This window comes from Desmodus rotundus, chromosome 1 (genome assembly GCF_022682495.2).
Source record: "Desmodus rotundus isolate HL8 chromosome 1, HLdesRot8A.1, whole genome shotgun sequence".
NCBI classification, from domain to species: Eukaryota; Metazoa; Chordata; class Mammalia; order Chiroptera; family Phyllostomidae; genus Desmodus; species Desmodus rotundus.
This window is the reverse complement of record NC_071387.1, coordinates 885,288-898,571: the sequence shown is the minus strand read 5'-3', so window position 1 is coordinate 898,571 and position 13,284 is coordinate 885,288. Positions and strand designations below refer to the sequence as shown.

At 63.8% G+C, this 13,284-nt stretch overlaps 2 protein-coding genes across 8 annotated transcripts; one reads left to right on the top strand and one right to left on the bottom strand.

Annotated features, from left to right (window-relative positions):
* Nucleotides 1–1,540: 1,540 nt before the first annotated feature.
* LOC123479896 (uncharacterized) lies at nt 1,541–9,286 on the bottom strand. 6 transcript variants are annotated; one of them, XM_045196730.2, is made up of 5 exons: nt 9,035–9,286; nt 7,553–7,635; nt 6,104–6,288; nt 5,551–5,601; nt 1,541–4,965 (listed from the first exon to the last, which is right to left on the bottom strand). In XM_045196730.2, the coding sequence occupies exons 1-5, from the start codon at nt 9,143–9,145 to the stop codon at nt 4,331–4,333; spliced, it is 1,065 nt and encodes a 354-aa protein (XP_045052665.2). In that variant the 5' UTR covers nt 9,146–9,286; the 3' UTR covers nt 1,541–4,330. The 6 variants fall into 6 exon arrangements, 4 of the variants coding, with proteins under 4 accessions (XP_045052665.2, XP_045052664.2, XP_045052667.2 ...); XM_045196729.2 differs by having other exon boundaries at nt 7,553–7,696; nt 9,062–9,286; XM_045196732.2 differs by lacking the exon at nt 6,104–6,288.
* Nucleotides 9,287–9,309: 23 nt separating this feature from the next.
* Nucleotides 9,310–12,759, top strand: DPP7 (dipeptidyl peptidase 7). Of its 2 annotated transcripts, none has more exons than XM_024562439.3 (13): nt 9,310–9,463; nt 9,537–9,650; nt 9,730–9,869; nt 9,957–10,120; nt 10,359–10,494; nt 10,576–10,657; nt 10,741–10,907; nt 11,089–11,149; nt 11,442–11,560; nt 11,645–11,801; nt 11,920–11,984; nt 12,263–12,333; nt 12,463–12,759. In XM_024562439.3, exons 1-13 carry the CDS (start codon nt 9,370–9,372, stop codon nt 12,635–12,637), a joined length of 1,545 nt encoding a protein of 514 aa, XP_024418207.2. In that variant the 5' UTR covers nt 9,310–9,369; the 3' UTR covers nt 12,638–12,759. The 2 variants fall into 2 exon arrangements, with proteins under 2 accessions (XP_024418207.2, XP_024418206.2); XM_024562438.3 differs by having other exon boundaries at nt 11,427–11,560.
* The last annotated feature ends 525 nt before the right edge of the window (nt 12,760–13,284 follow it).

Sequence of the window (13,284 nt, the reverse complement as noted above, 5' to 3'; positions counted from 1 at the left end):
TTGGAAATGGGGAAGAGACACCATTTGCCTGGCCATGCGACTTGGACTCGCCCGGAAAGGGCTGAAAAGAATAGAAGAGATGACGGCGGCTGCCCCTATATGGAGTGGGACCTTCCACTGGAGTCTGGGGTCTGGCCCCACACCAGCATGGGGAGACCAGGGACGGAGGCAGTGTGAGTGCAGGAGAGGGGGCTAAGGTTAGACATGAGGAATCACTTGCCCCTGCGAGGTACCTGCGCTCCGTGTGCTCCGCTGCAGCCCCTCTCCTAACTCACTGCCAGCACCCCCGCCATCCTGCCTCTCCAGAGCCGCCCCTGTCCCTGTGGTCTTCATGATCCTAATTCTTTGTCCCCTCCACTCCTGGAGTGTGCTTCCCCCTCCCGAACAAAAAGGAAAGCCGAAGCTCCGCCCCTGCCAGTGACATCACCGTTTCCAATAGCAACGAAGGGTTCTGCAGACCCAACAGCAAAAACCCCCAGTGGGGACAAAGCAGACTCGTCCCCACACCTAAGTGAGGTTCTGAGCAGTGGGGAGGCTCGGAGCCACGCTCCACCCACCACAGTCCCACTGCTGGTCCTCCCCCAAGCCCCCTGGCTCTCCCCCCTAGGCTGATCCCCGGAGCCAAACTCAGATGCTGAGGGACACCCCAGCCCCAGGCAGCAGGGGTTGCCGTGCTTGGCAGGCTCCCCTTCTGTCCCCTTCTCTCTCCACGGATGGCCTGGTGCCCCGGGGACAAAGGGCCCACATCCCACTGCAGCCCCACCTGTCTGCTCAGGATGGAGGCTCACAGGGGGAAGAACCCCAGCCCTGGGGGCGCTGACCTTTCCCAGGGGCTCACAGGAGGGCACATGTGTTCACTTATGGTCCCAGAGCTGGCCCCGTCTCCAAAGGCTCAGGGGCCTGTCTCTAAACTTCCATGGCCTCTGGCAGGTCAGAGCCTGGGGGCTACATGGGTGTGGGTGTGTGTGGGGGGGTGGCCACTGGGTCAGCCAGCTCCAGGGTGGCCTGGACAGAGGAAGGGATTTGGCTGGGCTGCATCCAGAAGGCAGAAGGCCGTGTCCTCCCATCTGCCTGCTCCCGCCGTGGGGCCTGGAGCGGCTTCTGCTGGCCGTGGGAAGACAGTTTCTGACCATCCAGAAGCCTGTGGGCTGCTTGCCACACTGCTGGGAGCCCGAAATCGGCCGGGCGGGGGCGTTTCCACCAGGGATGCTGCCAAGCCCCGCAAAGCAGCGCCCGTTCCTCCTTCAGAGCACGGTTGCCGGGCCCCTGCCTCCCCGTGCCCCTGCCTCCCCCAGGCTGCGGGGGCTCGAGCTTCTGTCTGGAGCCTCTGGCAAGGCCCCCAACATCCAGGGGTAGGGCAGGGACCCCCTTGCACGAGCGAGTCTCTCCAGGGCTCCACTCCCCATTTACCTGTGGGCTGCTTCCACACCCCACCACGTGTGGGGGTGGGCGCAGTCCTAGAGGGTGGCTCTGTGGCGACACCTGTGTTAGGCCGGAGTCGCTCAAGAAACCAGACGGACGCAGCGAGCTAGGGAGCAGGGTTTATTAGCGGGAGTAAGAGGGAAAGTGGAGCCAACCTAGGGAGGTTCAGACTCACTCGGTTGCTCTTAGGGCAGGGTTTCTAAGCGCAAAAACCCCGTGAAGGGTAACTGGTTGGGGTGTCAGAGTCTGATTGGCTGGAGCTGGTGGCTGGGTGCCCTTTGCTGACCATTGTTCTTGATACATCTCGTCGGCCTCAGGCTGAAGCTGCGTCCTGTTACGCCGGACAGGCCGACCCCAGACCCGTCTTAGCCGGACATCTGTTTGTCCTGGGTAGGGTCGGCAGGCAGTTTCCCAGGCAGGTGGTTTCCCACAGTGTAGTTTCCCACCTGGTGATTTTCCATTCCTCCGAGGCCTGCCCAGGTCTGTCAACACAAACCCACTGAGATTTGGGCCCCTCTGAGTCCAGGTGAGTCTGATTCTGTGGGGAGGGCCAGCAGCCTGGTGTGCTGCCTCCACCCCATGGGAAGGTGATCTTGGGTGCGCGGCCACCCCAGTGCTGGCTCATTCTACCCAGCAGGGAGAGGAGGGACCTGCTCCCCTCCCTTGTTCACTCCAAAAACAGGGCTCTGGTAAGGCTGTCAATCATGGACACGGTCCTCCTAGGCCTCAAGTCATTGGCTGAGGGATTCTCACCTGGCCCACGCCGACCACTCAAGGTTCTCCCCTGGGACTTTAACCAGATCAGAACCTGGGACGAGCACCCACTTCCACACCCTCTTTGGAGGCGAACCCCTGAGGACAGGGGACACCTGTGGACACGCCTCTGCCAGGAGGAAGCCAGTCTGAGGGAAGGAGCTGACAGGCGGGGAGGAGCGGTTGCCGAGCGCAACATCCAGCGCCTTCCCCACCATGGGCCCGGTGGGCCCAGGACGGGCCTTCCTCCCACTCTGGACCGGGAAACGGGGCTGGCTGCCAGCGGGCCTGAGTCAGGGTCCCTGTCCCCTGATCTGGGGACCCCCAAGGCCCCGGAGAGAGAACAGCTGCAGACACCAGTGATGCCCTCCTGCTGGTGCCCATCACACACCTCTGTCCCCACCAGGTCACTACCCGCCGCCACCTCAAGGTTCCTCCCACCCGTGACTGTCCAAACCCCACGTGTCCTGGAAGGCTGCCTTCCTGACGCACAGACTCCCCACCGTGGGCGAGGCTGAGCATTCCTGAGCCATTCACTGCAGACACGTACCAAGCACCGGCTACATGCCAGGCACCGCGCCACGGACTGGGGCTGTGGCAGGGAGGAGTCAGACCCTGACTCAGGGAACCTGGCAAAGAGCACGGGCCCCAGACTGTTCTGCGCAGCGGCGTGCACTCAGAAGAGAGCGTGAGGAACGGGCCAGAGTGTGAGGGACTGTGGGCGTTTCTTCGACTTGCATGCCTTCCCTGGGGAGCCCGGCTGCCTCCCTTTGGAGTGGCCTGGACTTGGTGACTCCAACAGACAGAATGTGGCGGGAGTGGGGGTGTGAGACTCCCGGGGTGAGGCCCAGAGAGCACAGCTTCCCTGCTGCTGCTGCTGCTCTGGGTCACCTGCTCTGGTCCCGGTGCCAGGTTGCCGCGAGAGCTTCCTCCAGCCCTGGGGGAGGCCGCGTGGAGGGGACCTCCAGTCAGCGACCTCCTGCAGTGGCCGACACCCCTTGGTGGCTGCCACCTTGCAACTCCAAGGCCGTCCAGCCCTGGCCAGGCCCTGGCAGACACCGACCGTCACCTCATGACGGACTCTGAGCCTGAGCTGCCCTGTGAAGCTGCTGCAGGGCTGCTGAGCACAGAAGCCACAAGGGACCGCGAATGCCATCGTTCTGAACATGGAGCTGGGGGTGACTTGTTTTGCAGTGACAGACAACTATCTCCTCAGCACAGGGCTCGACTCCAGAGAATGGCTCCCCTGAAGACCTTCGGGAAGGGGAGTGGAGGGAGAGCGAGCCAGGCACACACCTGAGGGAACAGGTGCAAAAAGAGGGGCTGGTTTGGGGCGACACTCGGGCTCTGACTCCGGACCCGCCCCTTTCAGGGGCCTCGGGGCCTTGTGGGCATGGTGGGGGCCGGCGGGGGGGTGTCAGGGTCAGAGTCTGGGCCAGACACAGGTGGGCAAGGTCCCAGGCAGGGGTGCAGGCCCGTCCTCTGGAAAGGGGGGAGGAGGGGCTGTGCCTGGCCCTGGGGTGCCCCCACCTTGACAGGAGGCCAGGAAACCAGGGGTGGGTGGTTTCCCCTCCCACCCTCCGGAGAGGGTGGTTCTGGGGAAATGGTCTCTGAGGACGTGATGCTGTGTGCCCGGGCCCCCCTCTGTGGTGAGCGGGGGGGGGTAGGGGTGCGGTGCGGGGGTGGATGCCGGGCCAGGTGCGGACCTGACACCCTGCCGCCCGCCTCTCCTCCCTGCAAAGCTGACAAACATTCCCTCCAGGGCTCTCAGCTGCTGGTCTCTGTGGACCGTCAGGCTGCACGAAAGCCGACTGCAGCAAGCAGACCACTCAAGGCCACCCTGAGAGACACCTCCACAGCCCGGTCTCTGGCACCAGGAGGGGCCTGGATGGTAGGGGTGAAGGCCCCATGCCCTTGGGGCCCGACCCGGGGAGGACACCCGTACGGAGGCATGCACTCCAACCCTCGGGATGCAGCCCCGTCCCCACAATGCGCTCCAGCAACAGCGCTTTGTTCCGGTTCTCATGGCCGGGGCACCACTCGGTCCTCAAGTCTCTACCACGAGACTGCCTTCCAGGCTGACAGGAAGTGTATTGAAAAGCAGGGACCTCAAGTCATGCATGGGGCTCCTTCTTGTCCCCGAAGGTGTCGCTGGTCACACCCACAGGGGAGGACTGGCAGTGAGATCCAGGAAGAGCCCCGCCCCCAGCCCACGCCTGAGCCCCCCCACATGGTCAGGGGCCTGGCACCTTGACCCCAGGGCGGAAGATGAAGCGGGAGGCCCAGGCCCTGCCTGCAGTGGGGGTCTCTGTGAGTCCATTTGCGGGCGGGACAAGCCCCTCATCCTTTTGCTGTGCCCTAGGGCTGTGACAGTCCACCGTGGTGGGTCAGGCCCAGGAGGCTGCAGGGAAGGAGCTCCCCCAAATATGCACATCACAGTGGGGATGAAAATAAATCCTCCGTGAACAGTGCCCAGGGGGTTGGTCTGACGGGGAAGAGTCCCAGGTGGAACTGGAACGGCACCCTGTAGCAGCTGATTTCTCTTCAAGAGTGAGTCTTTGTCCAGAAGCCTCAGAGGCAGGTCCAGCGGGCCCCCCCCAAGCTGCAGATCAGAGCCCCCGATAGAGACTCGGAGGACAGGAGGCAGGAGGACACCAAGAGGAGGGAGGAGGCGGTGGACGAGGCGCACCAGGAGCAGAGCCCACCGAGGACGGTCGTCAGGTACCGGGAGCCGCAGACACGGGTCTGAGCAGCAGAAACGAGGAGGCCGCTGCCCTCGGCATCTCTTCTCTGAAAGACAAGGAGAACCGGCACCTGGCTGAGTCCACCTTCCTTTCGGAGCAGGGGTCTGCCCCATCCTGAGAGCGGCCCTGGGGAGGGGAGGGGCGCGGCGGGGGCCTGTCTCCTAGTTGTCTTGCCTGACCTGGAGCGGGGCTGAGCCCAGCTGGGCGGCCACCACGGGCCCCTGCGTCCCGGCCCCTGCACGGCTGATGGCCCCTCTCCCCCTGCAGCTGGCGGGGAGCAGTGATAGAGCCGGGGCAGGGCACCGAGCTCCCGTCCAGGAGGGCAGAGGCCTCCACCAGGCCCTCCTCGCAGGGCCCCAGGATTCTGAAGCACGTGGGTAAGGCCCCACCTGGGCTTCCTGTCAGAGACGTGTGCATGTACACGTGAGTGTGTGTGTGCTTCAGACACAGTCACCCCCCAGTGGGGGCTCAGACATGCCCAGAGGACAAGGCCAGCCTGGTGGCCCCAGGGCTTCTGCAGGGTCAGTGGCCCGAGGAAGTGGTGGCCAGGACACCAGCCGTCTCGCACCCCAGGATGGATCTGGCAGGGCGGAATGCGCGCAGCCCTGGGGTGCTCGGTACCCTCACTCACCCGCCTTCAACAGAAGCTCGCACCAGTAAGGTGTGAATGGGATGAGAAGCTCTGTGAAGAGAAGGTGTTCACAGGATCACAAGTACAACCACTGAAATGGAAAATTCCATCAGCCTGGGCTGGTGTAGCTTAATGGATTGAGCACGGGCTTGCGAACCAAAAGGTTGCTGGTTCGATTCCCAGTCAGGGCACATGCCCGGGTTGTGGGCCAGGTTCCCAGTAGGGGGTGTATAGGAAGCAACCACACATGGATGTTTCTCTCCCTCTCTTTCTCCCTCCCTTCCTCTCTCTCTAAAAATAAATAAATAAGATCTTTAAACAATAAAAAAGAGTGAAGAGCGGTGGGCCCGAGCAGGGAAGGTGGGCGGTGACAGTACAATGGAGACTGGGACACAATAGAGATGATCGACAAAGCCAAAGTCAGTTATGTGGGAACATCAACACAACGGATAAACCTTTAGCTAAGCTGCCAAAGAGGAAAAAAAGACACAAGTAACTAAAATCGAAAATGCAAAAGATTGTGAGAGAATACCATTAACAGTTGTGTGCTCACCAATCTGATCATCAGGATAAGATGCACAAATTCTCAGAAATGCAGAATTACCTAAAATAACTCGAGAAGGTTCAGAAAATCTCAACAGACCCACAGCAGCCGCGGCTCGGATGCCGCACCGAGAAGCCTCCCAGCACAGGAAAGCGCAGGGCCCCACGGCTGCGCCGGAGCATTCTGCCGAACACCTGAGGAGGAGTTAATACAGAGCCTTCTCAGACTGGCCCAGGAAGCTGAGAGGAAGGGACCACTTCCTACTTCGTCTGCGAGGGCCGCGTGAAGCCTCACGCCAACCCCGGATAAAGACGCCACAGTAAAATGAAACTCCAGGCCAGCCTTCCTCACGGGCATCGACGCAAGCTCCTCTGCAGAACGTTCGCAAGCGCGGCCCGGCGCGTGGGAGGGATCCTGCACCGTGACCGAGTGGGGTTCACCCCACGTGGCTCCGTATGAGGAACCAGGCGACATAACAGGCCACGTGGACAAAGCGGGAAAGCTCACGACCATTTCGACCAGAAGAGAAAAGGCATTTGACGAAGGCCGACAGCCTTCACGGAGGACTTCACCACGTGACAAAGGGTGTCTGTGAAAACCCGCAGCCACGCCGCTTCCGGCAGAGAGGCAGGGAGCTTCCCCTCTAGGGTCAGAAGTGCAACAAGGGCGTCTTCTCTCAACAGGGCCCGGGGTGCCTGGGCCAGAGCAGTGAGACAGGAAAAATAAAAGAAGACATTCCAATCGGAAAGGAGGAAGGAAAACCATCTCCATGCGCAGGTGGAGAATCCCACAGAGCCCTCCAGGAAGCCGCCGGAGTTAAAGAGCAACTACCAGCCAGGGAGCTGCAGCGTCCTCGGTCAAGGCGCACCAGCACTGAGGTTCCTGTGCGCCTGCAACGGACAGCCCAGAAAGGCTGTGAGTGAGCTTCCAGCCCCGACCCTTGTGGTTCTGCGGGGTGGGCGTTGTTCTGCAAAGCGAAAGGTCGCTGGTTCGATTCCCAGTCAGGGCGCATGCTTGGGTTGCGGGCCGGGTCCCCAGCAGGGGGTGTGCAAGAGGCAACCACATTGATGTTTCTGTTCCTCTTTCTCCCTCCTTTCCCCTCTCTCTAAAAATAAATAAAATTGTTTAAAAAAAAGATGAAAATAACTAGGAATAAGTTTAACCAAGGAGACAATATGCTAGTACACTGAGAACTGTAAGCCATCATTGAGTTTGAAGACCTAAGTGGAAGAGAACCTTTGTCCGCGGCTGGGAAGCCTAGATTTGAGGGTGTCGGCCCTCCCCAAAGTGACCCATGGACTCAGAGCCACCCCCGTCGAAGCTCCCACAGCCTTCTTTGCAGAAAGGGAACGGCCAAGCACTGCGTTTATACGGAACTGCAAGGGGCCTGGGGCGGGGACACAGGTTTCCCAGACAGTTAGTCTGGGGGGGGCTCCTGGACTGGACCCACAGACTTACCCACACATGCAGGGCCACCAGGTGTGGCCGGACTGCCGTAGAGTCTGAACACGCCCTCCCAGTGCCGCTGATGGAGAGAACGCCTGGAGGCCTGGAGGTGACACACATTGGGTCTGTGGTGGGGGCTCAGGGTCCGGTGCTGAGCTGGGAGCAGCCGGGGAGGGGCTGTGAGTACCTCTGTCTGGGCCCGGCCCCCCTGCAGAGGCCTTAGGGGCCCGGAGAGGGCTCCCGCTACTTAGCACAGGACACGCAGCCTTGGGTGCAGGTCCGGGGACAGAGGAACAGGGACACGGGTACACGGGGGCACTGGTGCTTGGAGGGACAGAGAGGTGAGGAGGGGGGCAGAGGGGCACGGGGACGGGGGCATGGGGACAAGGGGACACAGGGACGGGGACATAGGGGTGGGCATGCAGGGACAGGGACATGACACGGGGCACATGGGGACACGGGAACAGAGACACAGGGACAGGAATACGGGGTCACGGAGACACAGGGACGAGGACACAGGGGTGGGCACATAGGGACTCGTGGACATGGTACAGGGACGGAGACACAGGGACAGGGACACAGGGAAGTGGGGACACAGTGACACAGGGATGAAGACACAGGGACAGGGACACGGGGACATGGGGGGCATGGGGACACAGGGACGGAGACACAGGGACACAGGGAAGTGGGGACACAGGGACAGGGGGGACAGGAGGACATGGAGACAGGGCCGCCGGGTCAGGGACTGTGGGGTGATCGTGGTCTGTCACTGGGTGGCCATGGGATGGCCACGCCCATGGGGTGGTGTGACACGGTGCACAGCCATTGTCACCACTCTGGTTGCCTCAGTGACGACCTGGGGACTGTGGAGGGGCAGCCAAAAAGCTGGCTCCAGTGGCCAGACCTCCGGTCAGCCCAGCCTGGTGGGTCCATGGGTTTCGGGGCTATAGCCAGGGCCAGCACCAGGCAGGCCAGGCCTGGCCCTGGACCAGGGGCTACACTGGCCACGGGAGTGGGGACAGGCGAGACTCCTTCCCTCTGCAGCCTGGCGCAGTGGGAGTGGGCACAGCTCTGTGGGCCTGGCCCCACACCCACACCCTGGACTGCACACTGGGGCAGGGGGAGGTGGCCTCTCTGTCCCCTGGGTGCTGGCACCTCCTGGGGGCCCGTCCCCCTGAGGAGCCAGGGAATGGACTGGCCTGGGGGGAGGAGGGCCCCCACCCCCGGCTTTCAGCAGTTACGAGCCGCTGCCTGTCCCCTGCCTGGGCTCCAGGACGCTGCCCCACAGCTACACGGGCCCTGGCTGCCACCCGGACAAGCTGCTTTCTCAGGGGTGCTGCCCTCAGCATGGGACACCCCCAACCCCATCTTCTGAAGGTTTCCTCCACCCGGCCCGCCCCCACCCCGGCGCCTTCCAGCAGAGGCCTTGGCTCAGGCATCTCGGCCGGGCTGTCAGCCTGGGACAGCTGGGCTGCGGGGCTGGTCGCTTCTCACCCAGGTGCGTGTTGGTGACGCGCCCACCTGGCTGGTGACTGGAGGAGGAGGACTGGCGTGGGTGCCCAGCGGGGAGGAATAGGGGCAGGCCGGACCCTCCGCAGGGGCCATTGGAAGGCAGGTGGCTGGGCACACGTCCCCTGTCCCACTGAAAGGCCCTTGAGCCCTCTGCCTGCTTCCTGTGTTCCCACAGCGACCATCTCCGTGGTGACAGTGGCTGCCAGGAAGCTTGGGGATGGGACGAAAGGCACAGAGGGCGGCACAGCTCCGCCCAGCCAGCCACGTGAGGGTGTCCCTGCCAGTCATGTGACCTCGGGCACGCCGGGCGAGCGGACATGGGCCCCGTGTCCTCGCCGGCCCTGCCTTGGGCCCTGCCTTGGGCCCTGGCCCTGCTGCTGGCGCTGGGGCTGTGCGGCCTGGAGGCCGGGGGTGAGTGGGGACCTGCGGCCCCTCCCCTCTACCGCCTGGTGGCCTCACCCACTGAGCATCTCGCGCGTTCCAGCCCACAGAGCCCTGGACCCTGACTTCCGAGAAAGCTACTTTGAGCAGTTTCTGGACCATTTCAACTTCGAGAGGTTTGGCAACCAGACGTTCCCGCAGCGGTTCTTGGTGTCAGGTGAGGTCGCCTGGGGACCCCCAGCCCCGGGAGGTCTGCCACGTGCCTCACCCCAACCCTTCCTGTCTGCACCCCGCAGAGAAGTTCTGGAAGAGGGGTGAGGGGCCCCTGTTCTTCTACACCGGCAACGAGGGGGACGTGTGGGCCTTCGCCAACAACTCGGGGTTCATCCTGGAGCTGGCGGCGCAGCAGGGGGCTCTGGTCGTCTTCGCGGAGCACGTGGGTACCAGCGGGGGGAGGGGCGGGTGGCTGCTGGGAGCGCCGGGACCCAGCATAGTGAGGCCCGTGTCCCCGTGCCACCCACAGAGGTACTATGGGAAGTCGCTCCCGTTTGGCGAGCGGTCCACGCAGCGCGGCCACGTGGAGCTGCTGACAGTGGAGCAGGCGCTGGCCGACTTCGCCAGGCTGCTACAGGCGCTGCGGCGGGACCTCGGGGCCCAGGACGTCCCGGCCGTCGCCTTTGGCGGGAGGTGGGTCCAAGCCATCCCCTTTCTTTTCTGGGGACAAACGGGCACCCAGCCCCAGGGCCGTCGCCTTTGTGGGTCTTCTACATTTCAGGTACTTCTTCAGGTGTGGGGGGCATGGAACTGAGGGGGAGTGTTGGGGCACACTCCCCCCACTGGTGGCTGAGAAGCTGCAGCCTGAGTCACCCTGGGTGGGCCAGGGCTGGGAGGGAGGGCCACAGCCTCAATCTCGTGCCCCAAACAGCTACGGGGGGATGCTCAGCGCTTACATGAGGATGAAGTACCCCCACCTAGTGGCAGGGGCTCTGGCAGCCAGTGCACCTGTGGTGTTGGTGGCTGGCCTTGGGGATGCCTACCAGTTCTTCCGGGATGTCTCCTTGGTGAGTGAGGGAGGGAGTGGGAACTGGGGAGCCCTGGGATCCAGCCCTAGCCGCAGCCGCACCCACCACTCCTTCCTCTAGGACTTCGAGGGCCAAGGTCCCAAGTGTGCCCAGGGTGTGCGGGACGCCTTCCGGCAGATCAAGGATCTGTTCCTCCAGGGAGGTGAGGAGGCCACACACCACCCCTCTGTGTCCTCCTTTGCCTGCCAGCAGCCTCCAAAGGCCTTTCCTGCCCCCTCCTGGCAGCCTACGACGTGGTCAGCCAGGCGTTTGGCCTCTGCCGGCCACTCTCAGGCTGGAAGGACCTGGTCCAGCTCTTTGGGTTTGCCCGGAACGCCTTCACCGTGCTGGCCATGATGGACTACCCGTACCCCACCGACTTCCTGGGGCACCTTCCTGCCAACCCCGTCCAGGCAAGGCGCCTGTTCCCAAGGACAGGGAGGGGCCTGGCCGCTCGGGACAGTCAGCGCCGGCCAGCCTGAGGGCTGCTCGCCGCTCTGTGGCCTGGGACCAAGGAAGGGCAAACCGGGAGGGGGCTGCAGGTCAGCAGGGGAGGTCCCTGCTGAGGTGCTCTACTGGCATCCCCACCATTAGGTGGCCTGCGACCGGCTTTTGAATGAGAGCGACAGGATCGAGGGGCTCCGAGCACTGGCAGGTGCGTCTGCCCCTCCGCCCCGGGGCCGGTGCGGAGACTGGGGGTCCTGTCATTGGCATGAGGGCAGGTGGGCTGTGGGGAGCGCCCAGGGGACCTCAGAGTGCAGGACGCCTCCACCATCACCTTGGGTAGGAAGCAACCATCTCCTTCCTGGCCCGGCCTGGGGTCACTGCTCCCAGGGGGCTGTGGGAGGCCCCAGCACAGACCCAGGGGCCTCGCTTCTCCTGAGCACGAGAGCCCCTCTGAGCGGGTGGGGCGTCCGGGCGCCTGGCCCCAGCTCCCCGCCCTCCAGGGCTGGTGTACAACTCCTCGGGCGAGCAGTCCTGCTATGACGTCTACCTGCAGTACCGCGCCTGTGCGGACCCCACAGGCTGCGGCTCAGGCCCTGACGCCAGGGCCTGGGACTACCAGGTACCGGGCAGGGCCGTGGGACTGCTGGGGGCGGGGCGTGGGAAGGGTGTCCGCCCCCTGGCCTGAGCATGTTGTGGCCCCCAGGCCTGCACCGAGATCAACCTGGCCTTCTCCAGCAACAACTTGACGGACCTCTTCCCCGAGCTGCTCTTCACCGAGGAGCTGCGCCAGCAGTACTGCCTGGACACGTGGGGCGTGTGGCCGAGGCGGGACTGGCTGCACACAAGCTTTGGGGGCGCCGGTGAGGCTCAGGGGAAGGTCTCTGCCTGGAGGCGGCAATGCTGGGGTCCGAGCTGCCCCGTGGCTCGCCGAGCTTGGGGCCCTGCCCAGTCCCCCACCACTTGCTCTGTTCCTTTCAGACCTCAAAGCCGCCAGCAACATCATCTTCTCCAATGGTGACCTGGACCCCTGGGCCAGGGGTGGGGTGAGTCATGGGCACCTTGTCAGGTGGTAACTGTCCCGTGCAGGGCCGCCTAAGTGGAGGTCCGCACCCAGGTCTGTGCCTCCTTACTCCCGCCTCTGCCCTCCCGGTTCTCTCCTGGACTTGCTGGGCCCTGGCCCGTGGCTCTCCCTCTCGGATGGGACCAGGCAAGGCTACGCTAGCTGCACCCCACAGTGGGGATGTGTGGGCTGTGCCACAAGGCTGGGGCTGCCTGCCTGGAGCTCACTCCTCACAGGTGCTGGCATCTCTGACCCACACAGATCCAGAGCAACCTGAGTGCCTCCATCCTGGCGATCACCATCCATGGGGGAGCACATCACCTGGACCTCAGGTGCGGCCACCTGGGGGGAGGCACTGAGCTGTGCCTGGCCAGGGATCACGGCTGGACCTGCCGGGGGGCCCTGTGAGGCCCAGGCCAGCCTGCCCACTGAGTGCCCCCGCCCCCCTGCCCGCTCTGCAGAGCGTCCCACCCGGCAGACCCCATGTCCGTCCTGGAGGCGCGCCAGATGGAGGCCACGTTCATCCGCCAGTGGGTTGCGGAGGCCAGACGGGAGCGGCACAAACAGCACAGTGTCTCAGAAGCTGAGGGTCATGCCCCCCAGCTAGGACCAGAGGGCAGGGAGGTATCCCCTTGAGCTGTGGGTGGGGCCCTGGCTAAGTGAGGCGGCCCACCCAAGACCCATGCGGGAAGAGGACCTGTGAGCACACTGCCCCTCCCCTGTCAGCCACTGGTCAATAAAACTGTCCTCAACTCGGAGTCTGCTGTTGGGACTGGTGGGGGGAGGGTGGCTTTCACGTTGCCAGATAAACTGAGACACCAAAAACCAGGCCACCTGAGCAATTCCCCACCTCCCTCCTGTCCTACCTTCCCGATGCCACCGACACCACTGACTGCCCCTGTGGGTCTGCCCTCACCACCCCGCCTTGTGCATCTTTGGGGTCCTGAGCGTGGGATGGAGGCTGCCGCAGGCCCCACCTCAGGGTGGATGAGGGGATGGTCCAGCCCTCCAGTGGGGTGCTCTGCAGGGCGGGAAGCCAGCAGCCACGAGGCTGGGGCGAGAGACCACTGGTCCCAGCACAGGATGTGCAGGGCTGGTGGGCAAGCGGGGAGGGCAGACCGGCACCCGTGGGAGGAGGGCACAGGGGCCCACCGGGGACACGTCCAGGAACCCAGGCGCAGGGTGGTCAGGCTTGGCCTCAGCGCAGGGGCACTGGGCACTGACAGAGACCCTGGCTCCAGAGAGAAGTAGGGTTTTCTGCAGAGACTGCCCGGGGCAGTTCT